This window comes from Geospiza fortis, unplaced genomic scaffold (assembly GCF_000277835.1).
Source record: "Geospiza fortis unplaced genomic scaffold, GeoFor_1.0 scaffold17, whole genome shotgun sequence".
NCBI lineage: Eukaryota > Metazoa > Chordata > Aves > Passeriformes > Thraupidae > Geospiza > Geospiza fortis.
Window position 1 is genome coordinate 464,853 of NW_005054438.1, and position 25,450 is coordinate 490,302.

The 25,450-nt window shown below is 42.8% G+C and overlaps 1 protein-coding gene across 1 annotated transcript; it reads right to left on the bottom strand.

Annotated features, from left to right (window-relative positions):
• Positions 1-7,285: 7,285 nt before the first annotated feature.
• RRP1B (ribosomal RNA processing 1B) lies at positions 7,286-24,730 on the bottom strand. Its single transcript, XM_031062138.1, has 15 exons — positions 24,615-24,730; positions 23,667-23,724; positions 22,873-22,958; positions 21,792-21,853; positions 20,289-20,418; positions 18,830-18,894; positions 18,164-18,327; positions 17,838-17,932; positions 16,934-17,031; positions 16,486-16,505; positions 15,938-16,066; positions 14,537-15,279; positions 11,585-11,731; positions 10,805-10,871; positions 7,286-9,321 (listed from the first exon to the last, which is right to left on the bottom strand). The coding sequence occupies exons 1-15, from the start codon at positions 24,642-24,644 to the stop codon at positions 9,131-9,133; spliced, it is 2,085 nt and encodes a 694-aa protein (XP_030917998.1). The 5' UTR covers positions 24,645-24,730; the 3' UTR covers positions 7,286-9,130.
• Between the last annotated feature and the right edge of the window lie 720 nt (positions 24,731-25,450).

Below are 25,450 nucleotides of genomic sequence, written 5' to 3' on the forward strand. Positions count from 1 at the left end.
TAGAGAGCTATTTTAGTATTGTATCCTTCTTTGAGCATGATCACTGAGAAGGGTCCAGGCTGGAGCCTCACCAAATCTTCATTGACTAAAAACATTCAGCAGCAGAAGGGAACTCTAAGGAATGACACACTCACAAATCTTACTGGACTTAGAAAATCTGTCTTTCTTGTCATTAAGATCTTGAACAATTATTTCAACTTTTTTCTGTTCAGTTTAATTCTTTACCTCACTGACCTACTATGCATGTTTTTGCGCTGCTCTGCACACATGAGAGCTGTGGCTTTGTGGGGTGAGCTATTCTGGGGTTGAGGAATTGGCTGGATGGGCACAGGAGTTGTGGGCAGTGGCTCCATGTCCAGCTGCAGGCTAGGATGAGGGGTGTCCCTCAGGGCTCTTGCATGGCTTCCCCAATGGCACAGACAGTGAATCCAGCTCACCCTCAGCATGTTTACAGGGGATGAGAAGCTGAGAGGGGCAGGTGACACTATGGAAGTATGGGACCATGCAGAGGGACCTGAGCAAGCTTGGGAAGTGAAAGCACAAGAACCTCACGAGGTTCAACAAGGCCAAGTGCCAGGTGCTGTACCTGAGGCAGTCCCTGAGTCACAGAATCATCAAGACTGGAAAAGACCAGCAAGACCATCCAGTTCCATCATCATCCCAGCAGCACCATCACCACCCCTAAAGCACATCCCAAAGTGCCACATACATCCAGATAGCTGAGCACAGGGGTTGGTGCTGCAGGGATGTGTGCATGGGATAGGTGTGCTGGGCACAAGTATGAGAGTGCAGAGGGTGTGTGCAGAGCAGGAGTGTGAACACAAATGGGGTGTGCAGGCAGGGGACCATGGTGGATACAAACAGGCAAGGCCCCGTTGCAGACAGCTGAAGCAGCACTGCAATGGGAGTGTGCAGGGCACCACTGGGAGCGTACAGGGCGCTGCCCTGAGCTTTGGAGGTACTGGAATGTCCAGAGCTGCAGTTGGCAAGGCCACCTGAAAGCCTGTGGGGAAGGACTGAGGGACAAACCAAGGGAGAGGGTGTCACTGTGGGAGGCTGCTCTTGGCCACCCAGCCAGGAGGTCAACACCAAGGATTCTTAAAGGAACCAAGGGACATCTCCAAATCAGCTGCCCTTGTCCCTGTGGGGGAACTCAGGTTGCCAGGTGCGCACTGGAACACCACACAGCTGTCCAAGCAGCCCCAGGAGGTTCCCCAAACACCTGGACCACAACTCCTCGGTGCAGGGACTCGGGGAGCAGCTGGCAGAGGTGCCCTCTGGGATTTGGTGCTCGTTCCCAGAGGGGCTCTCGTGGCTGCTGTGGGATTGTCTGGGCCACAGCAACCGCGCAGCCGCCGAGTTTCAGATCTCTGCTGCTCTGCCTGCGCCCGTCTGGCTCCGAGATGGGCCGGGCACAGCTGGGCCTGCCTGGAAAAGCAGCAGCTTTTATCCACGTGGCCATGGCAAAGCTGCTGTGCCAAAAGGGATTCTTTCACCCCGTGTGCAAGAAGCCAATCCCCACACAGAGTTCAGCTCTTTCCTTTATTTACAGTTCTGCACAGGAGGAGGTGCTGCGTGGCAAATCCACAAAGGCAGCACAGTAACTATCAAAACTTTTCACTATTTATACATTTTAGTGAACAAAGGCATTCATGTTCATTGGCTACCAGTTATATGGTTCTCTTACTAATTTCACATATTATTTCAGTTAAAAATTATTTTACTATTTTTAAAGTATCATATCTAAATATTTAGATATTAAATTCATATACATGCAATATATAATGTTCTATATCATATATACATGATATATGTTATGATATTCAAAATATATTCATTATTAAAAAATCTATGTAGATACTGTAAATATTAAATAATATGGAATACTTAATTTGTGTGTTATAATACTATTATGTTTTTGCTATTTATTAAATATTAATATAATAGTTTCTGTTATTCTGTTAGCTAATATTCTGTTAGCTAATATTATTAACTTTAATTTATAATTAGCTAATATGAATATCTTAATATGTTCTTCTATTGGATATAAGATTCCTTTGCTTCCTAATTCTAACTAATCTTTCTCTATGCTCAGTCTTTCTTTTCTTTTAAAGAGGTTCCTTTTTGTGGTATTCACATTCTGTGAACAGAGAGAGACATAATTCTCTCTCCCAAGATTTTTCCTGGGGAAGGCAGTGAGAACCTCAGAGAAGAAGAGAAAAGAATTCTTATCTCTATTCACTGCGCCTGTTGTTTTGCACATGTGGAATGTGTTATGGAGATTGTTTACCCAAAGTGATTTGTTAATTGGATACTGGTGAAGGTTGTTTTGATTCCTTGGCCTATTGGGTCAAAGCTGTGTTCGACTGTCTGAGACAGTCACGGGTTTTCTTTAGTATCTCTTTAGTGTAATATTCTGTAGTATAGTAGAGTATCTTTTTAGTACGTAATTTAGTATAGTATAAGTGTAATATAGAATAGCTTAATAAAGCAATTGTTCAGCCTTCTGAATCATGGAGTCAGAGCACGTTATTTCCTGGCCAGGGGATCGCCTGTTTCTACAATACTTTTTTCTTGCTGGGTTTCTGGGGTCACTGGGCCAGGATTTGGTAGTTGCTGTCTCCCCGTGCCAGAAGTACCTTTTCCCCAGCTGGAGCTGCTTTCAGCACAGTTGCTGAGTTTGCTTTATGAGTTTTGTCCTTATCTGGGAAGTTGTGCCGAATGTCCTTGTGGCTGTCACTCTGCATCCTTGGTGTCCCCTCTGAGCAGGAACTCTTTCTCCCCAGGCTTTGTGCACCTGCCCTTGGATCTGACATGGCTGGTGCCTCTCAAGCCCTAAGCCTCAGCCAGGCCATTCTCCCGACAAGGAGCTGATGTCCCTGAGCCCTGGCCATCACAGGCAGCCCATGTGACACCGGGCAGGCTCTGGGCCTGTGGGGCCGGGCCTGGTGCTGGCAGCGGGCACTGATTGTCCGGCTGTGCCCTCAGGCAGGGCCAGCGGAGCAGCGCCCGCAGTACCCGCCTGAAGCGGGACGGGCGTTTCTTGGGGGGAGCCGGCTGCTCCCTGAGGGCCTGAGCTCCCTTCTGGGGAGCTGAGGGGCCTGGGGGGCTGCTGGGGCTGTGCAGGGCAGGGCCCTGGCTCTGTGCCCCTGCTGCCTTCACCTGCTCAGCCAAGGCAGGAGAAGCTGTTGCCTTGGCCGAGTCCTCGGAAGCAGTGTCAAGGTCCTGTAGGAGCTGTGGGTACTTGGGGTTGATCCAAATAGTGTGGATGGTGATGCATTCCAAGTCCTTCTGTGACTCCTTTTTGTCACTGTCACTTCTCTCTTGGGACAGCTTTGGGTATAGTCTGACTTCTCCTTCGGACAGCTCTTGGTCAAAGGCGTGTTCCCATTGGGGGAACATTTTGTTTCTGTTGTTTTCTTCTTGGAACAGTTCTTGGATTCCCATGTCCAGCCATTTGGATAGCTCTTGGTGTCTCTCAAATTCCTGGTGGCACAGCTCTGGGTGTATCTCACCCTCTGACAGCTCTTGGTCTCTTTTGTCGTCCTGTTTGTACAGCTCGTGGACATTCACATCTTGCTTTTGGGAAGGCTCCTGGCATGTCACAACTTCCCCATGGGACAACTCTTGGTTTCTCTCAAATTCCAGTTGAGACAGATCTTGGTATTTATCTTCCCTTTGGGACAGCTCTTGGACACTCTCCTTTCCCCACTGGGGCAGTTCCTGGCCCAAGTAGGGTTCCCTCTCTCTCTCCTCCCTGGCCAAATCCCACTCCACAGTCTGTGGCTCTGGCAGCTCTGTCCCCCCTACTGCCCCCTGCCCCTGCTCACTGAGGGCTTCCAGCCACCCAGGGCAGGGGTTGAGGGGGCACCCGGGGCTGGGGGAGCAGCAGGGCCTGGGGGAGAACTTGGGGCTGGGGGGGAACCTGGGGCTGTGTGGGGCAGGGCCCTGGCTCTGTGCTCTGGGGGAAGGAGGTGACTGCCTTGGCACATCAGGGGCTACAGGGCCCTGTCCTCCAGGCAGCTGCTCTCCAGCCCCATGCCAGCTCCCTCCATCCCCTCTCCCTCCATGGCTGGCCATCACCTGGGGTTTCATGCATGGGCCTGGCTGCTCCATGGCAGGGGGGGAGTTGGGGTTCACCGCCTCTGTGAACGGCTCCATCGTGCTCTGCCACAGAGGCTCTCAGGGGAGCTGCTTCCTCCTGGCAGAGCAGCTCTGAGGGGACTGGGCACCCCAGGGCTCTGCGCCCCTCAGACCCCCTCAGACACCCTCAGAGACTCCTCAGACGCCCCTCAGACACTCCTCAGACGCCCTTCAGACACCCTCAGACACTCCTCAGACACTCCTCAGATGCCCCTCAGACACCCTCAGACACTCCTCAGACGCTCCTCAGACACTCCTCAGACGCTCCTCAGACGCTCCTCAGATGCCCCTCAGACACCCCTCAGACACCCTCAGACGCTCCTCCGACACCCCTCCGACGCTCCTCAGACGCCCCTCAGACGCCCCTCTGACACTCCTCAGACACCCTCAGACACTCCTCAGACACCCCTCAGACGTCCCTCAGACACTCCTCAGACACCCTCAGACACTCCTCAGACGCCCCCCCCCCCTCAGATGCCTCTCATTCACCCTCAGACGTCCCTCAGACACTCCTCAGACGCCCCTCAGACACTCCTCTGGCAGGGCGGGGTCTGCCGTGTCACAAAGGCCTCTGGGTGCCACCGTGTCCTGCATCACCACAGGCCCTGGCACCACACACCTGTGTCACAAAGGGCCACACCCCACATCCCTTCAACAGCCAACCCCACTGGAATTGGCATGGAGCAGCCCCGGCCTTGGGCACTTGTAGCCCCTGTGAGGGCCCAAGTGAGGGCCCTGTGAGGCTTTGGACATGGTCCCACATAACAGCCCCAGCCCCACCCTGCAGAGCCCTGGCTCTGGAGGCTCCTCAGGGCACAGCCACTGGCCAGATGGACACAGCCAGGGAGTTGTGGGCAGTGGCTCCATGTCCAGGTGCAGGCTGGGACGAGGGGTGTCCCTCAGGGCTCTGCCTTGGCCCCAGGGCTCTTGCATGGCTTCCCCAATGGCACAGAATTGGCCACAGACTGCAGCTGTTTCAGTTTCAGAATTCCAGATCTCTGCTGCTTATCCTGGTCCCATATGGCTCCCATGATGGACCAGGCACAGGTGAGCATCTTTGGAAAAGCAGCATCTTTCGATCATGTGTCCATATTGAAGCCACCCTGTGTCACTCCCTTGAGATGGTGCACAGGCTCTGGGCCAGCCTCTTTTACACAAGAAGGAACTCTGTTCCTATTTTACCTGAGGACTCATGATTTAACTTTACTAGTGACACTGGTAGGGATAGATCAGTTTTCTTTGTCTGAATAATTACTTCTGCATTCCTGAAAATTATGTGCCTGTCAAAAACCTCTGATTAATTTTAATTGATCCTGAGAAGGTGCAGGGCCTGCCACTACCTGAGGTGGGGTTGCAGCACCCTGTGCAGGATTTGACTGTACACCAATTCTTTCAGATGTGCTGCTGGTAACAAGCAGACCAAGAGCTTTCCAAGTGTCCATCTCCCACCTATCCTGGCACTCTGCAGTGCACATCTTGCCACATTATCACTTCAGTTTTCAATTTTCATCAAGCAGTGACAGGGTGTGATCTACTAATTTCTCTTGAGCAATCTTTTAGGTGCTGCTATCTCTTACCCAAAGTTCATACACCTTGAACTTCCTATCTTTGGAACCCAAAGTTCCAAAGGTTTGAAGATCAAGGTGTATGAACAGCTGTGTCCTGTCCCAAGCCTACTCCAAAAGTGTCTGAGCCTTCTCTTCAGTTTGGGCTCTTTATACTACCAAATAAAAGGAAAAGACATATAGCAGGTGCACACCAGCAAGAATAACTTTGTGCTTTTAAGTGGCCCCCCAGATGTTAACCTCTCCAACCTCCCAAAATCACGGATTTACCCAAAATGCAATGTCCACAAAAAATATGGTTTATTGGACTAGAGTAAATGATGTAATTCTTAGACATTGTATTTGTATTAACAATGCTCTTGCAGAGGAAGATAAAATGATACTTTTTTCCCTGTCTCTAATGAAATCTCAGAGCAGGTAATTCATGACAAAGGGCACTGGGTACTTTCCAAGTCACACAGCTTTGACAGACTGACTATAAGAGATCTTGCATATCCAATAATTGAAATAGAATTTCAACTTTTTGCCTTGCTGAATTAATTCTGTGCTTTTGAGTACTCTTGAAGCTATGAAGAATTAAAAACTATTAGAGCTTGACAAAGTTGATCAGATTTGTAACAAAAATACAATCATTAAAAAACACTGCCCTTTGAAAGTTAGGCCACATTATTTTTGACTCAGAGCATGGCTGGCAGCTAGGGAGCTGGAAGAACACTGAAAAAAAAACCCCATGAAGTGACATCAAACAGGTCAGCTGAGTTTTTCTTTCTTTCTCTTTTCTTACCAATACACCTCTCCTCAGAGTACCATCGTGTCCATGCAGTGGATATTGTGAGTTACATTTCTTTTTTTTTTTTTGTCTTCAATGCTTATTGGCATTGTCACTATCCAAATAATTTGGGTAATATATTCAAATGTAACCCAACAATGCTGAATAAACTGCATTGACAGTGGTAGGGTTTTGTTTGTAAAGTTCTCCTGAATGAAATTCCAGACACCACTAAAGACAATACCCACCTCACAGGTATATTTACAAAACACTGCACCAGTTTCATGGCACAGATGGATTATGGATGCATTGCAACAAGCAACCACATCACTAAAATTTTAGATAAAAACTTGACTGCCATTTCTGCCCTCTCCGTTTAACACTGTGGGCAACAAAATAGTTGGACAAACAACAGTTCAGTGGATCTCCAATCAACAGAAAAAGACCCAGACAATCAATATATTTCCATAATAAGTTATATGTATTAAAACCAAACCAAACCCCCAATGTGTCTGGATCCTGGATTTTTCTGTGCACACCAGATCCACCAAGTGATTGTTTGCATCTCTATCCTTGGAGGAATGTGGCATCTCCAACCTGAAGCATTCACAGCCATGCACATACAAATGGTTTTATGCATATTCCACAGGAGACTTTTCACTCACAGGACAAAGTAACAGTACAACATATTGAACAGGCTGTTACACCCTACTTACCATCATCTTGTCAATAAAATCCATTATGCTAATATACAATGTTTTTTTTTTAAACATAAATGAACAATACTTGCATAAATGAATATCATTCATTTATCAATGTATTCTCCAGAGTTCTTTATTGATCACAGAAAGAGCTACAGCCTAGACCAATACCAAAACCAAATTAAATTCAGTCCTTCACTGTACATGGAAAAAGACAAGAGCAAAATTCATTTCTGGCAGTACCACAAACCATGGACTGTCACAAACTCAGTGAGAGAACTGGGACGGATTAGAATTGAGCAGCTGAGACCAACCAGCCATCTGGGAGTACCCCACAATTTTGAAGCAATTGTAGATGAGGTACAAAAGAACAGTTTCAATACTGTTGCTTATGAGGAGTAATCTGGCAGAGGACTGGTAAAAACCAGCACTGAAGTATGCAAATATGTCACAAAATGTACTTCTGCTGGCTGAAGTAGCTAAATAAACATTTATCAGTTTATTTAACTGATAATCCAGTTATCCTAAGACAAGGTAATGAAGCAGGTTCACCCTCTCTCTTACAGGATCACAGGAATAACTGGTGTGAAGCTTCATGAATTTCAGAGCTTTGCTCTGGCACCAGGCTGTGCTTCCAAGCTGAGCTCTACTGTAGAGAGCTGCTGCAAAGCCTTTGCCTCATTCACATAAGGAAAATTTCCAAAGAAAGATTTCAAATCTTCCAATTGTATCAAAAAAGGTTTTATTTTAATTTACTCTTCCCCTCCTCACTGTTCTCATTCAGATGACATAAATGATCTCTTGCAGCAATGCACCTCAATCTTTACCAAAGAAGCAAATTTAAAACAAAACACGCAGAGTAGTAATAAAATATCCAAATAAAAACTGAACTCCAAGAAATGCCAAGCGGACATCTGATTCTACGTCAAAACCAAAACCAAGCTGCATGGGCTGTAAAGTTTCACCCTGTGCTGAGAGGCACAAAGCTTTCAGAGAGATGTGTCCTACCCAAAGATGCACTACACCCATCTAGCTCACTTCAGTCCAGGCAGAGTTCATGCACTGAATGAGGGCCGAGTTCTGGCTCAATGTGGTGGCACCAGCTGCTAAAGCAGAAACCCAGGAGTCCTGTCAGACCTTCAGGAAAGGCAGCAGAGGGGGCCGGGGGAAGACCAGGAAATATCAAAGATTTCTCCTGCATGAATTTCAGTTCAGTGAAGAGAAGGAGCCAGCTCACAGTGTGACAGGCTCAAGCCAGCTTTGGCACTTGCATGACTGAAAACAATGGGGTGACTTGTCCCCCACTCAGCAGGCAACCAGCTGTGAAGGTCTATTTGCACCAGTGACCACTTGAGCAACAGCTAAGGGTTTCTTATCCCAGGGAAAGCTCTCTTGCTAGCTGCAAAGCTACCCAAGGCCAGCTGTTATTAAACAGACACACAAGGTAATCATTATTTCCAGAAGAATTAACAGGATGCCAGGGGTGACACATGATAAACGACAGAGTAGAATTTTAAAATACATGACCAAGTAGGCTTAAAATTTGCATTGCCTTTTTCCAATTTAAACTCTGTCTAATGAAAGACAGTTTAACAGCATGAAGTGCAAGTTGTCTTACACTGGCTCAAAAAAAAAATCTGTGGAACAATCAAACCCTGAACATTCCTTAATTAAATGGACAAGTCTCTTGGGAATGACATGGGCAGAGACCACACTTTTTGTAGACCAAACCTGAGCACAGATTGGGTTTTGTTTCTTTTCTGTAAAAAGACAAAACAAGTATTTCAAGGTAGAGCTGAAGTGGTTTCAAAATAGCAATGACCCAGGTCATAATCAGAATTTTGTATATACAATTTGTATTAACTTAAAAAAATAAAGAAGTTCAAAATACCTCCAGAGAACATTCTAGGTTAGCAAAATGTCCTGTACAAAAGTAGGCCACATTTGTTGGTTTAAAAGAAGTCCACAGCAGCTGGTCTCTTCTTAGCTGACATAGTAAATGGTCTCTTCATTTGGGGTTCTTTTGCTGGGGTCACTGTGGGTGACTTCAGCACCCCATGACGAGGTTTCTGTTCAGGATTGAAAGCCACACGGGAGGGTCCTTCTGGGCTCACCAATATACTTTTGTCAGTCTTTTTGAATTCTGTTGAAAAACAAGCCAACAAGTTACAAAGAAATGCAACCCCTGGAATAACTGCGCCTGTCAGTCAGCTGCGGAATTTCCCAGCCCTAGAAAACTAAGTTAGATCCTCAAGCCCAGCAGGCCTCAGTAGCCTTGACAGAGAAAAGAGATGGTGGTGAAGCCCATCTCTCAGCAGAGCCCCTCTGTGGTATTCTTGGGGTCCCCAGTATGAAGGAGGAATTGATGAATCTGACTTTATGTTCTTAGAAGGCTAATTTATTATTTTATGGTATTATATTATATTAAAGAATGTTATACTAAAGCTATACTAAAGAAGAGAGAAAGGATACAGAGAATGATAATGAAAACTTGTGACTGCTTCGAGTCCCGACACAGCTGATGGTGATTAGTCATTAAGTCAAAACAATTCACATGAAACCAATCAAACAACCACCTGTTAAGATAAACAATCTCCAACCACATTCCAAAGCAGCCAAACACAGGAGAAGCAATCAGATAATTATGATTTTCATTTTTCTCTGACGGTTCTCAGCTTCTCAGGAGAAAAATCCTGAGCAAAAGGATTTTTCAGAAAATATGACAGTGACACCCCTTGGGGAATAGGGTCTGCTGCTATCCACTGTGAACCCTCCCCATGGTTCCATAGAGCACCAGAGACCCTGGGCCTTTTCCTCAGACACAAGAGTTCCAGCTAGCCTGAAAAACACCTCACTGCACTTTAAAAGATGCCAGTGGGTAAGCAGTGTCTACTCTGACTGCTGAACAGCTCCAGAGACTCCTGGCCATCCCCTCAGCCAGCAGGGAGGCACTTATTTTTCATTTTGTTCAGCTGTGTTATATTAACATGAAGACATTTACCTAAATACACTGTTCTCAATTTGAACTTGACCTTTTGCACACTTCAGGGAGTTAAAAAGTAGCTAAATGAATACATGGAATATAATTGTATGCTATGGAGCAAGACATTTATTTAACAGGGAAAATACCACCTGCTTACAGAAGGGAAGTGACCTTTATCTACTCATGATCATTCATAAGCCACAAGCAGCCAAAATAAAAAGCAAACTTTGCTACTACAAAGTCAGATTTTATCAGCATGTCAGCATATTTGCCTTGGGAAACAGAAGTGAGCAATGAAGACTGTGAAGTGCAGGTGTTTCCAGAGGAGCTCTGCACATAGGCAGCTCAGGGAAGGTAAGTTCAGCACCGTGCTGCAGTTTTCCACCCATGAGGCTCCTCCTGCAGGTCACTAATGCAGCACCCTGGAATTGCTCAGGTCTAGCTGCAGGGCTCAATGTCCTAAACTTTACCATCTCCTCTGGGAAGGAACTTGAGGAGGGTTTGTAAACTAAACACAAATATTGAGACAGGAACAGAACCATCCTGTTTTAGAGGTGTCCCACAGGTGTGTGAGTGTTTATCACTTCCCCATTCCTCAGTTACCAGAGAGACTCTGGACACACAACACACACATCAGACTCACCTGCAGTCATGTTTTTATTCAAGCCAAACGTGACTCTTTTGGAGCCAGGTGTCTGCAGTTTGTTCAGCTATAAAGCAAAATAAAGACATAAAACAAAATAAGATTTTTGTGGCAATGCTTTGAGTTCTTTCATTTGCACCCACTGATGTAAAACAGCCTACTTCCTTCATTTTGCTTAGAATTGCCCCAGTCCTCTGGCACTACTGCTGCTAATACAGCACTGTTTTCCTAGCCAAAAGCAAACATATTCCATTTGTGCAGAAATCACATACTCTCCTTAATGTCATTATGTAAGTCATCAACAAACAAGAAGATATTTGTGTGTTAAACAGACTGGCCCCACTGCACTCGGGCTTCAAACTGCTAGGAGGACTTGAAAAGCTTTAAATGTTAAAAAGGTCTAGAGAAGAGGGCAGACTTTTGAAGCCCTGCACTGTTGCCACTTTCCACAAACAAGAAATGGAGGCTTAAAGTCCCTTTGTGAGACTGAAATCAGTTTGTTTTTGCTTTCTTGTGAAATAAGCAGATTCAGAATGGTGTGTGTTCAACATGAAGGCCGAAAGCAGAGGGGAGGGAAGAAGAGATTTCAGAGACATTTCTAACTCATTTTCTGAAACTCTGGAGCCATGTGTGACTCTGTCTACAGCATCAGCATTTCCAGTTATATCTGCTCATGTTAGGAGACTAACAGGGAGTGGAAAAGACATCACAAGTGATGAGGAGCTTGCTTGGGAAGACATTTGTTCCCAGACTCAGCTGCGCTTTGTGAGATCACCTCACCTGCATGGGTGTCCTGGGGGAAGAGATGGTGCTTCTGGCTTTCCTGAAGAACACTGCCTTTGGTACAGTTGATTTTTCAAATTTTACAAAATCACTTCCTGGTTTCGCTTTCTTTTTCTTTAACGGTGACAGAGCAGCAGTGCTTTCCTGTCAAGGAGGGAAAGGGAAAAATGCTTCAGTACAAAGTTCTGTATTAGCTAATACCTAGTGCTGTGACCAGTGCTGACCACACACTCACATCAGTCAATCACCATGTTTAGCTCCCAGCAGGTAATTTTGCAATTAGCATGACTGAAAGCAGAAGTTTAAGGCAAGCTCTGTGCAGAAACAGGAAAGTCATTGCAAAGCACAAAAGGAAGAATTTGTAATGGATCTGCCAAGCCCAGCAGAGTGCAAACAAACACGTTTTCTCCATGTGCATGAGGATACTTTGCAACTGATGCATCTCTCCTACACACAAGTGATCATTTTTTTCCTTCACCATAAGCCAAAACTCTTCTGTGGTACCCCTGGATGAATAAGGTATGTAACTAATGAACAAACACAGCTTTGGGCTAAGATGAAAACTCTGAAGAAAAAAATGGAGTATGAAATCTGACTACACTTTCAGAAATTCAGCTATTGTGTAGTGCTACTGGTTTGCTGACTAGAATTCATACTTTTACGGTATTCAAAGCAATTCTTGTCTCCAGTACAAGGCAATTCTTAGGACTTGCACTGGCAGAGCTTTCTAACCTGCTGTCTGTGGACTGTGGTGAGAAGAAGTTCAGTAATGCTTCTCATCAACCTACAGACATGGAATTCCAAAGGTATTCACTGACAAACTGTGGAAAATGTACAGCAGATATGGCCTCCTGATCTGAAAATCACTTCTGCTTCAAATAAAAGGAAAAACCACAAGAATTCTCCTTTTCTGAATTGTGGAGACAAGTCTGAAATAATGCTGATCTCGTCTGGCTTTTTTCCCCTTCTCCTCCTCCTCTTTCCTCTGAATATTTGAAGCTAACTCTCTGGAGGTGTGTGTTGTCCTTGAAATCAAGAATCAAAACATGCCCCTCATTTCTGGGCACAAGGCCAGGATTGCATATCTAAAACAAGGAAAGAAAACAACATGTTATTTCTCAAGCAATGAAAACAAAATTATCAAAGCTTAATTTCCTCTGCATTTGTACATTTTAAGCTCTACCCTGATCTCTTCTTTCTTCCATCAGTATTCTCCCTCTCCTCCTGACTCAAATTCCAAGTACCTTTCCTTGTCTCCATCTCTTTTAACACACACACTCACACAATCATGTGGACTGAGCAAGAAAAAGCAAATGCCATAATTTCTTTGGAATTCCACATGAAGAGTGACCCACGGCTTGCCAGCCAACAGGCCAGTGCTGGGGTTGTGCTGCTGCCTTTCCCTCAGTGCCTACACTAAGTTCTGCCAACAACTCCCTCCCATGAAGTCTGCAGGAACTTCTCATCTTGAATCTATCACAGGTCTTGGAACCTGTTGGTCACCTGCAGCAAACTCTCACAGAAAGAGATGAGGGTGTCGTAATCATGTTTTCTTACAAATTAAACTTTTATAGGCAAAGAAAACACAGGTGTGAAACATGGAATATTGAGGTAGGAGACAAAGCCAATGGTTCCTACTTTGGAAGCCCCACAGTGAGAGAAATGCAGTCTGAATAGTGGGGAGAGAGAGAAACCTTTTGGCTCTTCCCACTCAGCACTTCATCACCAAAAAACAGAAAATGCCAGTTATTTTACTACTATTTAAGCAAAGTTTCAATATGAATTTTTTCTCCTGTGAAGGACTGAGTAGCTCTATCTCCATATACAAGGCTGCACCACTTAACTAATCCTACAGGTTTAAACATAAGTCAAACAGAAGTGAGCTCATAGGCTCAAAACATGAAGCTTTAACTCTTTTTTGTACTCATAATCTCATCTGTGCTCTATGAATTTTTTTCCACCAAAGTGAGACTGTCAGCAACACTTCCAAGAATGTAACTAAACTCCTGAATGTCTTAGAGTGAATATGCACATGGGAAATGAGCAGTTAAAAAGAACTTCAGTAGCAGGAGAGGGAAGAACACCTGCACTCTCTTTCTTAGCTACTATCAAAACTATACAGTGCAAAATGCTTTCTGACTTTCAAATCATTTAGAAAAATCAACACTATTCTACCTATTACAAAGAAGAAAATGGGGGTGAAGGTAGAGAGGTCAAAAAAATTGGTTATTCCCAAACTGCAAGGCATAAATTTTGAAGAAGAAGTCATCAGACCTTCCTAGTGAACAAACACAGTGTTGTGTTTATAAAAACTGGACCATTCATACATGTGATCACACAGCCATTAAAGGTCACAGTGTCATATTCTCTATTCCAATGTTCCAGTGTCTATTCTCTTTCCCAAATCCTTTCCCCAAACAGTGCTATTGTTTTTTTTAAGATGGAGCAGTGAGCAAGCAGAAGAAGCCACTCCTGGAATTGCTGTGGGCAGTTTCACAAGGAGCTGATCCTAATCTAGTCTGCAGCTGCTGCAGCTGCAGAAGGGATGTTCCATCTTCCCACTTCTCACTGTTTTGCCAAAATATGACACCCTTTGTGAGCATGCTGTAAAGCTCAAACAGAGACCCAATGCAAAAGAATCATTAACCCAAGGACCAAAGGAAAAAACACAAAAAAAGACAGTCCCATCTTGCCCCTAACATCCCATTTTTCAGCTAGATGGGTTCTTCCAGCTGAGTGGCTGGCACAGGATTTAGTGTCATTGTACAGGAGGGTGTGACACTATAGCAGTGTGTGGATTTCTGGGGAATCAAGTTCTTTTTTGGTGACAATGCATGATGACATCAGCAAGCAGCCCATGCAGCCCCATGCTCAGAAAGCCAAAGCCAGATCAGAAAATGAGTCTGGCAGTTCCTGAAGCAGGCAGAAAAAAAAATGAGAGGTACATACCACCTTCCTGTTTTTCTTGCATACAGTCTCCAGAACTCCATTGGCTTCGACAGAGTTTAGCACCTCTTTCACTTTTCTCTTCTTTTTCAGAGTTGCTGCATTTTGACTGGAGACTTTCATCCCTTCCAAACCAACTAACTTCGTCTTTGTCTTCAGTGTGACCTTTCTGGAGGGTGCAGATTCAGCCCCTGCCTTTCTTGGCAGGGTCCCCAGCAAGCCCTCCTTGCTAGGTTTCAGGTCAGTTTGCTGCACAGGGGGATCCCCATTCACCAGCACAGCCCCTGCTTTCTGCTTCTTTTTCACAGCCTTAGGAGGTAACAGAGTGACAGAAGGGCTGACATCCTCTGCTGCACTGGCAGTGGCTGGTCCATTCTGACACGCTGGTTTTGCAGGAACATTCTGCACTTTTGGATTCATTTTCTTCAGCTGACTCTTTTTACTCTGTTCTGCGTCAGTCAGGCTGTTCTGCACACAGATATTGTGATTTTCTCTGGTATCAGTTGCTACATCTGTGGTCTCACTGGCCTCATTTACTAGCAATTTTTTTCTCTTCCTCTCCTTTTTATTTTCTGGCACCTTTTCCTGGCTAGAAGCATTGGATCCAGATGTTTCAGCTTTTCCCTCCTCACAATTTCCATCAGCTGTTCCAGAATCAGCACTTGTGCTGTCCCTCTTCTTCCTTTTTTTCCTCTTCCTCTGGGGAACAGATGGCACCTTCCCACTTGACAGGTCTTCTTTATCCTCTAAATCCATCCCAAAAAGAATGCCATAACACACATGTGAAACACAAAGGCACTTACAACAACTGAATTCTATTCTATTTTTGTTCTTTGCTTTTAAAATAGGTGCACCATTTTCCTGTTATCAGCCTGCACAGTTTTACTGTTACAGCTGCTCAGGACACTGCAGCCTGATGACGTCTGGCCTAATTAATATTTTGCTAATTTTGCCTTGTCACAGGTAAGATCTAAACCATTCCCTGTGGCAACTCTATTTTTCATAGCAACACCCCTATAAAGAGTTATTATTACCCACCTGTTAAGCCCATCAGAAGGGCAACTCAGGGGTTATGTATTTCAATATCCCCAAATTCTTATATTCTAACACTCATCCTGTTTTAAGACGTTTCTGCTTTCCTACTGGAGCAATGCAAACAGCTGCTTTCAGTTCTGCTTTTGACTGAAGTTTTTGAGGTGATGCTTGCCTCAGAATTAGGAAGAGAAATCCTCTCACTTTCAAAGAGAACTTAATTTCACATTTAACCTTCATCACAACAGGATACAAATCAGCACATCCTGAACAATAGTGTTGCCTTCCTCAGAACAGCTTTTATCTGACACTTTGCCAAACTGCACAAGTCACTGCAGATTGTCTCTCTCCCAAATATTGATCTTGCCTTACCTTCTACTTTTTCCAGCTCTTTTTGCTGCCAAGGCTTGACAGCTTTTTTCTTTCTCTTTCGCCTGCCAGATTCATCCTCATCATCTTCATCTGTAGAAACTTCTTCAGGAATGTCTTGGGGGAAGATTCCTGTTGAGGAAGGATAAGGTATCAGAAAACTGAGAGTCCTGCTTCTATGAATAGTTACGCTGTTCATATACAGCATAACTCTCACAGAAAGAAAAAACAACTCCTTTTTCCCCACCCAACCTTAAAGAAAAACATATAACCCACTCCTATTTGCTTAAGCAAAAATAATCATCTTTCATTTAAGGAAAAAGTACAGGGTTGCTCAAATTGTGAAAGGAATTTGGCCATCTCCAATATATGTGTAATATGTCTTAATGAGATTTTAAAAACCCACAAACCCCCCAATATAATATTCTTGAAATGCACATTAAAAAAAGAGGAAAAAATAATTCTAATACACATTGTATGGGAACATTATATTTAATTTAATGGAAAATAAAGACAGAGACTACTGTTTCTATCAGCTGCTCAGTCCTTACCTTCTGCTAAGTCCTGGAACCTGCAGGTGAGAGGAAGGGAGAAAAGAAAAACCAAAACATTATTACACAATCAGTACCAATAATAACACTAGCAGAACAGCATTACTGCACTTACTATGGTTTTGTCAGAACAGGAATAACATCTTTTTGCATAGGAAGTTACAAACTCCAGAAGAGATCTGACACAGTAACCCCCCTACTCAAACTAAATCACTGAAAGTATTGAGAAAACAACAATTTAATACTTTTCCTGCATCTGTCCCTTGCATCACACCCAAGCTGATGTCACATCTTGCAGTTCAAACCCACACTGTGCAGATAAACCCCAGCTGGCTGCAGCTGGCTGGTACCAATGAGGAACAGCATGACAGTGGTGTCAGGACAAGACAGGTTGGGCAGAAAGAAAACCAAAGTAGCTTAGGACAAGGTGTATTTCAGCAGAACTCACTTTTTGACCAGCTTGTACAGCCGCTTTCTGTTCACGGAAGGTGTATTTTTCTTGCTTGCAAATTCGAAGATTTTGTCAGCAACAGCCTTGTAATCAAACTGTTGGAGGAAAGTACAACACAGCTGTTCTTAGTTTATCCATGCAAGATAACCCAGTGCAACTCGCGTTACAAATATATCAAGTATTAAGTTCAATAGGTAACTTGTAAAGATACACATCTTGAAACAGACACCTCCTTTAAACCCAAATGTTTTCCTCTGTTGAAATTTACGCCCCCTTCACACACTGACTTGTACAGATGGCTGCTTCATTAACAGAACAGCTGAACTTCTCAAACATTCCTAACCTGATTTCTTACTCAAGAGAGAAGCCAACCCACTTCAAAACTCCCATAAATATTTCGTTAAATATCAGATTTAAAGCGTGCCATGTCCTAATTCTTGTTTAAAAGCCACAGATACACGAAGGGTATCCACCTGCAAGTGTGTTTGATGGGAGGATCTGTCGGAATCACTACACTGCACTGGCCCTGGGTTTAGAAAACCCAAATTGTAACATATAACCCTCTCTCCTATGTATCCCATCATCCATGTTCAATCAAAATTAGGCTGATTGCTTCCCCACCCTCACTGACTTGGCTTTTAGCACACACATTTTTTAACTCTTGAAACAGGAAGGGAGGAGCAGAAAACAGAAGGTATGGGAGAGAGGAAAGAGGAATTTAAACATGGATTTATTTTACTACCACTCACAGAACACACATTACATAAATACCACCTTACAATAAATCAAGAGACTAAAATTTTCCAACATGTTTATCCATTAACACCCCTTACTTCTGCACCTCTTGAAAGGGATGGGGAAAAAAAAGAGACCAGAGTAACAGAGCAAAAGAGCCACAAACCTGAAGAACAGCCCCGATCCCATCATCAGCATTTTCATTGATATCCTCTGTGTTTTCAGCATTCTGTGCTGATATTCTTGACAGAGATCTGTCTCCTATTATAGAAAAAAGACTGAATATTAATATTTTGTCTGAGATAAGGGACTCCAAAAGAACAAGCTTTATTAAGCAAATCTGAAGGGAAGACAGGAAAACACAATAACCCTTACATCACCCTGAACACGTGTTTGATTGGTTCAGAGCAGAAATGTATTTTCAGGAGACAGGTTTCCTGAAACCTGTTTCCTAGCAACTCTTACCAGGGCAATTTAGAGCTTCCTCCTTACCTTTGGTTTTAAGCATCTCTTCATCTTCCTGTTTGCCTTCTTCAGAAACATTCTCCTCGTCACTGGTGGTACCCAGCTCTTTCATCAGGTCCTCGATGGCGAAGGGGGACTGGTCCACGATCATCTCAAAGACACCGGTGGCCACAGCGTGGAGCACACGCCGACTGTCACAGAGAGCAGGGTGAGCCCACAGGCAGACCACAAACACCCTCCCTCCCAGGTTAAAAAAGTGGGAATTTGAGCAAAAATGGATGAGAAAGAATGTGGAAGAAGACAAAGCTCTTCAGATGATGAAAGTGAACCTGTTACTCCCTTAACAGAAATCCTTTAATCCAAGCAGTGTCCTGCTAATGTGCCCCTCTCAAATCTCACTCTTTATATGCTGACCTGTATTACACTGCAAAGAAGCAGCTCAGCTGCTCCATGCATTAAAAAAATTAAAATAACTGGACAAATTAACCAACAAAGGTTGATATAGTTCTTATAAATCCATGGAGACTATCTATGGCTTTGATAAACACAAGTTGTCTTCATATGACTGTGCACATTGCTGGTAAAAATACCCTTCTTTCTCCATATTCTGAAATTATGATTCTTTGATCCATTTATTACCATATTCAGAGTTTCTTAATTCTTAAAAAATATTTATTCTTTCATCAAACTTACTCCTTTGATTTGGCAGCAATTTTGCAGAAAGGTTCAATGAACTTGAGATTCTGGTCTGCTGTGAGCTGTTTGATTGGAAAGAAAAAAAATGTGAGTACAGAAAATACTGCATGTGTACACTGAAATTCCTTGAATATTGGTGTTTGTACAGGAATTGGAATTGGGGGATCTTCTTTAACAGCCTTTCAGCATATTATCTAATTCCAACTGGCAGAGGTATCCAGGGCCTTTTTGTTACCACTAACTTCCAGATATTCCCTGGAAGTATTATCAAAACACTGACTGCCTTGCAGACTTTATTCTGCTGAGTGCAGAAATACAACAAAGCTTCTTACTTTAGATAAGGAACCATGAGGCAGAGAAAGCTTAAATAATTTTGTGTACTTTCCCAAAGGTCTGTAGCAGACAAGAATAGGATTTGGGCTTCTCTTAACTGGGCTGCTTGCACCAAAACCCTCTCAGCTACAACAGAGCTAAAGATAAAGACTCTTCCCTTCAAAATCCAATTTATGAGCATCATCTGTGATTTCATATAGTCTAGGGGACTTGCTCCCCTCTCCAGGCTTCCAGTGAGTGGCTTAACTACAGCTGTGTGACTGTGCAGCTGCAGAAATTATTTGGGCTCCAGTTCTCTGGTGCAGACTTCATCTCTCTCTTGATCCACAATCCAGAACCTCAAAACCTGCAGGCAGGATTGGTGTGAATACAGACTGCAAGGAATAGGAATGGAAAAGTGCTGACAGCTTTGTCCATCAGTATCAGAGACGTATCAGAGGCCAGAGACAAGGGGAGGGAACTGAGGAGGAGTCTGGGATGAACGTGGGGCAGCAGGAAGGGTGGAGGGACAGGAGAGATGCTCCTTGGCTTTGCTGCTGCAAAACTCTGCCCCACTGGAAGAGCAGCCAAAATTAAGGGCCATCAATTAACTGTCACAGCAACACACAGCAGAACAAGACAGATGTCACCAGCAAAACAAACATCTGAATGTGGGGGGTGAACTGCACAATGCACAGACAACAATAAGCAAATATGAGACACCTGTGAAAGCTCACTTTCCTCCTCTATTTAGGTGCTACACAACGAGCCAAGAGCAGGCTTTATGTCAGCCTTTGCAAAAGCAAAGACTGGAAAACATGCTCACACAAGGGAAATTGCACTGAGTCCCCTCTGAAACAAAGAAATGAGAATAGTCTAACTATTTTATAACTATTTTCCAACCTCAATTTGGAGCAGCATAGCAGTACTCAGGAACTTGGGAGAAACTACCATATTCCCACTGTCAAAGACATGAACAAAAGCAAAAGCATAACTTGCAGTAAGTCACTTTCTTCATGCTTACTCAGTGTTGTTATATTTAAAACCATTAAAAATTAAGTAACCTAAAAATTACATTTCCTCTAAGATGTTTCATGCCACAGTTCACATAAATCAGGAATAAAATGACAAAGTATTTTCTAACCTCCTTTGCACCAACTTTAGCCAATTCATCCAGATAGATATCAATGAAATGGAACTTTATCCCAGTGGGAGAATTGCTGTCTGGGTCCATAACTTCTTTCATTAATAGCTGCAGCAATGGTTCAACTAGACTGAAAAAGAAATAAAGAAGAAAAAACCCCAAGACATTAATATTCGATTGCTCATGCCTCATTTGCCTTGAAAACAAACTTTTGTCTTGAAAACAAACTCCACTTCTTTACAGTTATGGACAGCTACCCAATTTGAATTTTTTCCCTTCTTTTTTTACCCTGAGGCCTATCATTGCTATCTTTCAGGAAAATGAAGTTTTGTATATTCCAAGTTTTGTCGCTTGGCATTCTTTAGGACCTGCTGCAATTTTGCCCAGAATAAACATTTCCAGTCCCAAAGAGAATTCAAAACACTGAAAAACCATAAACATTCTTTCAGTTTTACTTTAATACAGATTTCTTCAAAAGCATTTTAAAAGACAAGAGGGAAGAAAGTCATGCTAGGCAGCTTCTTGGCTCCATTCAGGAGGGAAAGGCACTTCTTGAGCTCCCTCACTCTGCAAAGAAAGGAATCATGATCCTCTCTTCCCACACTGCCTCCTCCCAGTGAGAGATGGAGGCCAAAGCCATAAGAAACCTTGTCAGAAATCAGTTTGGGTGACCATGTGTGTGGGAAGAAGGGCTTCAGCTTTATCAAACCTCCTCCCACACCTTCTGCTCCTGTCAAGGAACATTTTAATCCCTTCTACCTGAGGGCATTTACCCAGTGCAAAATTAAGGTGGAACAGCAGGGATGGGATGTCCTTTAGCTGTGCATTCCTTTCTGTTTCCACAAAAACGTGCCTGTGTGCATCCCACATTTCAGATAGTGAAAGAGAGAAAGGATAACCTTAACGCTGGGTTATCGAGCACTTTCAATTAAAAGATTTAAATCTCTTCATCAATTTAAAGACAACAAGCTTATAAGTGGCACAAGAGCTCTAGACAGAGCAAATGACTGCAATTATTTGCCTTTTAATAGAATATGGAAGAAATACAACCAAAACCACTGATGTTTACAACAAACAGGAGGCTAGTTTACAATTAAGGAGTTCTGTCTTATCAGAGAAGTCACCATGATTAACCACAATAAAATAAATACTTAAAAAAAAAGTCACAGCCAATCAGAAAACCATAAACAAAAAAATTCCTTTTCTGTATTTTCTGGGATTCAGGTTCCCTGTCTAGTCTCTCTGTAGCTGATATTTCATGGATAGCTCTTCTGGCTACATCAGAAAATGAAATACATTAAATACTGTATTTAATTTAATGACATGGAACACATTACTATGTTACTAAACAAAGTGATATGAAGAACAAATAAGCCTTTAACATTAAGACTTCATGACAGTGGCATCTATGAAAAAGAAGAATCTATTAAATGAAAATATATTTGAATGCAGGTATATTGGGTGACTTGTTTATGATGCAACAGCATTCAGAAATCTGCTTACCCCTCATCCCATTCATTTCTTTTCAGCACTTCAAAGGATTGCCTCAAAATCAGACGCATCAGCTGCAAAGCACAAAATCTGTTAAACATGTTGTTTATGAAAACACGTAAAGGAGCCACTGTGGCTGAAATATGAACAGATTTCTTGATCAACCTCTATAGCACAAAGTGGAAGCTGCCTCACATGAATGTTTTGACAGATTGTCTATCATGTAATGCAACAGAAGGGTGCTGCAAAAAGGACAACAAACTATTTTCATATGATACACACAAAAATCCATTGTCATTTCTATACAACTTCCTCTTGATTCACACCCCTGATTTCTTCATTAAGTACTGCCTTAATCTAAGAAAAGCCACAGCTTAAACTGGACACAACAATATGGGTCAGATGATAACAATAATAGTTTAATTTACTTGAAAACTGCACTAAGAGACAGTCACATGTAAAACAGCCACATTCAACTGGCTCAAAACACTTCACTTACTGAAATAACTTCTACCTGCTGATATTGGGAAAGAAAAAACATCAGTGAATGTACCTGCAATTAACTTCTTTCAAAGAAGATAATGGGATTTTGTTCTTTATAAAGGTATGCTTTTTAAGATTTTAGTTCCTGTTACAATATTCTGTTTCCTATAGAAAGAATTCTGACTACTGAATGTGCTACAATGGATATTTTACTGGTGGAAAGTTGGGGTTCTAGTGCAGAGTCATAAAAGAGTTTTTAAACAGTCTGATCTAAAGTGATGTTGATACTGTGTCATTTGAGACAGTATTTATATTCCAGTATAGAAATCAATGAGAAAAATCACTATGATAGAAGGGAAAGCACTTGAGCATGATATAAACTGTGCTGGCTTTTAGGTTCATGCAGTGGTGAGTGCAAGCCTTTAAAACAAACGTCCCTTGCAATGTGTCAAGAAGATGATACCTTGTCTTCTCTCACAATACACACCAATGCATGTGCAGACAGAGCTGCCTTCCAGCACGCCAGCACCACACATTTTCTAGGAAAAAACACCACCCAGAGAGGTATAATTACCTCTTATTAATTACACCACCAGAGAGGTATAATTACCATGTAGTACTTGTCCAGCCGCAGATTGTCAATCCCGTTCCACTCCCGGTTCATCGTCTGCCAAAATGTCTGGATGAACAGGTGTCCTGCAAGGGAGCAAGGAGAAACACCTGCATGTCTGGCACAGTGGGCTCTTCTGCTGAACTGAAAGGGTCTCAAGAAAGGGATGCACCTCCCTAGGATTCTCCTAGTGACAGGGACAGAGCTGTGGGAAGACAGGCTTGACACTGCTGCAATAATCAATTAAACTTGAGAACAGTGCAAGAAAAGACACACAGCCACTTTTAAAAGCAAGTTTAATTACAGGAAGAGATATGTATCTATTTTGTGTTATATACACACAATGTGTTATATGCACATATTTGAGCAAAATACAAAATATCTGTTCTGCATCCATTTCTACCCATGCATTTTTGGCACTGACTGAGTACTCCATTTCATAAGCATTTTGAACACCAGCAGCTTAATAGCTCATGAAACAAGGCTGGTTTTGAGCAGGAAATACACAGAACAGTCTATGCAGAATGGAGAAGTAAGGGGACAAGGTTGTTTTGCTACCTGTCCTCAAAAATCTCACCTATATCCCACTGAACACACAACTCTTCTGCACCAGACAGAAAAATCCTTCAGCTCCTGTCTCCCTTAATAGAATCACACTGACCAGTTGGACAAAAAGGAAAGAAAGAACCACCAAAACAGCCCCTCTGTCGTCTGTCTTTATTCTGGCACTGTGATAGTGGAACCACCAAGAGGGAAGCACCCTACAAAGCATCAGATAATTAAATAGTACTTACGAGTCTCTGTATTCTGAAACACGTGGATAAGCTGGGAGATATTGGCTGCAAGTTCCTCCTAAAAGTAAATAAATATAGTTAGTGTAACATGTTTTAGAGTTTGGTCTCCTCACTAAACATATGACCAGCAAACAACAAGAAGTGTGAATTTCATGAAACATCTCTCAAAATGAAAAACATTCTCTCAACAGCTGCTTTAGTACTGCAGTTATCCTTGCACTGGGACTAGATCAGCTGGAAGAGAAGTTTCAAGAGTAACAAAACCTGTTCATTTTACCAGATCTCTGCACAAACCATCTTTCTGACAGCAGACAAAATTAAATTAGGAGGAGAAGAACCCCATGTATTTGAATTAATAAATGATGCAAAACTTACAGGGCACTGCTGTCATACAGGTCTCTGTGGAGGGCTGTGAGCTATGTGTGACATAAACCTTGTTCATACAGACAAGTGATCTGAAAATTGAGGTTACTGAGAGCTGGCACTCCAGAACCAGTATCTTTGGAAAGCAGGGAGACAAACTAGTAAAAGTTGACAAAAATATGCAGTAGGGACAAATTTGGTAGTAGAGGAAGTGCTACTGAACTAACAAAGGAAAAGGAAGTGTGGAACTCGCACACTAAAATCTGCACAAATGTTGTGGCTGCAGTTAAGGGCAACCTGCTGTTACTGTTTTAGTTACACAAAGTCAACATTTCATGAGGCATCTATTTTAGCTCTCCTTTTGAAAAGTAAACAGCTACACCTGCCCTTCAGAAGGTGACTCCAAAGATGATCTATTGATGTTCAGATCACTGAGTTACAGTCACCTCTTCTCCTGCACATGCCACAGATGGGTTGCAGGGGAAGGGAAAACCACAATAATTTTGTCCATTTTAAATTATTAAATGTCATTAGAGTGTATTTTGGAGGGGCCCCCTCAAGCAAATACAAACCCAGTTACTATACCTGAAGCAGAGGTTTATCCTGCATCCACATACAATAGAAAAGGCCCTTCCATATTTTCAGCAGTTCTTCCTGACTGAAGCCACCTATAGTACACAAGAAGTCTGAATAAAAGGAAAAAAACCCACACATTTCCACCAAAATATTTTCATGCAGCTCCCTCTGCTCCCTGCTTTCTTCTTTGTTTTCGTTATTTTCTCTGGGTTTCCACTGTAAGCACATTAACTGGAAGGCAATTTGGCATAGAACAGTGATAGAAACTGTAAGCTTCTACCTTGTACTGAAGCAACAAAGATTTCAAAGCAATCACAGGTAAGATGAATACCAAGATAATTCTGATAAATGCCTCCGGCATATTTTTAACATCAAGTCTGAAAAAAAAATTTAATGAGAGTATCAGAAATAGTTTTACAAGAAACATGAATTTTTGTTGTTGTTTTTAACAAAAGTCTCACACTCTGCCAATAGTTTTACTCCTTACTAGAGGTTTGTTTTGATAGAATAAATTTATAGCAATCAACACATTTATTTCTACATTAAAATTTATAGTCAAAGAGCCTGAGCAAGTATAATGAAAGGTTTTTTTGATACAGGTAGTTTTGGGATGTGCTAACACCTGAATTTTAACAGCAAAAAATATTTTCAGATTCCAGAAGTAATGCACTGCATGGAAAGCCATTAATACCTGCTCAAGAACTGGATTTTTCATTACATCAGGTAAATTTATGTGAAGTAAAATTGTAACAGTAGATTGTTACAATGCAGCTACAATGACCTACTATAGCTATTTTCAAACTATGGCCTATTAAATACTCCCAAGCAATCTCATGAAAAATCAC

Excerpts from the sequence above, each read along its gene's own strand:
- RRP1B (XM_031062138.1), bottom strand. The coding sequence starts at position 24,644 with ATGTGGATGCAGGATAAACCTCTGCTTCAG. Across the intron at positions 21,854-22,872 it reads GGCTGGACAAGTACTACATG|CTGATGCGTCTGATTTTGAG; the intron begins GTAATTATACCT and ends TGTGCTTTGCAG. Across the intron at positions 16,067-16,485 it reads GTTCCAGGACTTAGCAGAAG|GAATCTTCCCCCAAGACATT; the intron begins GTAAGGACTGAG and ends CTTCCTCAACAG.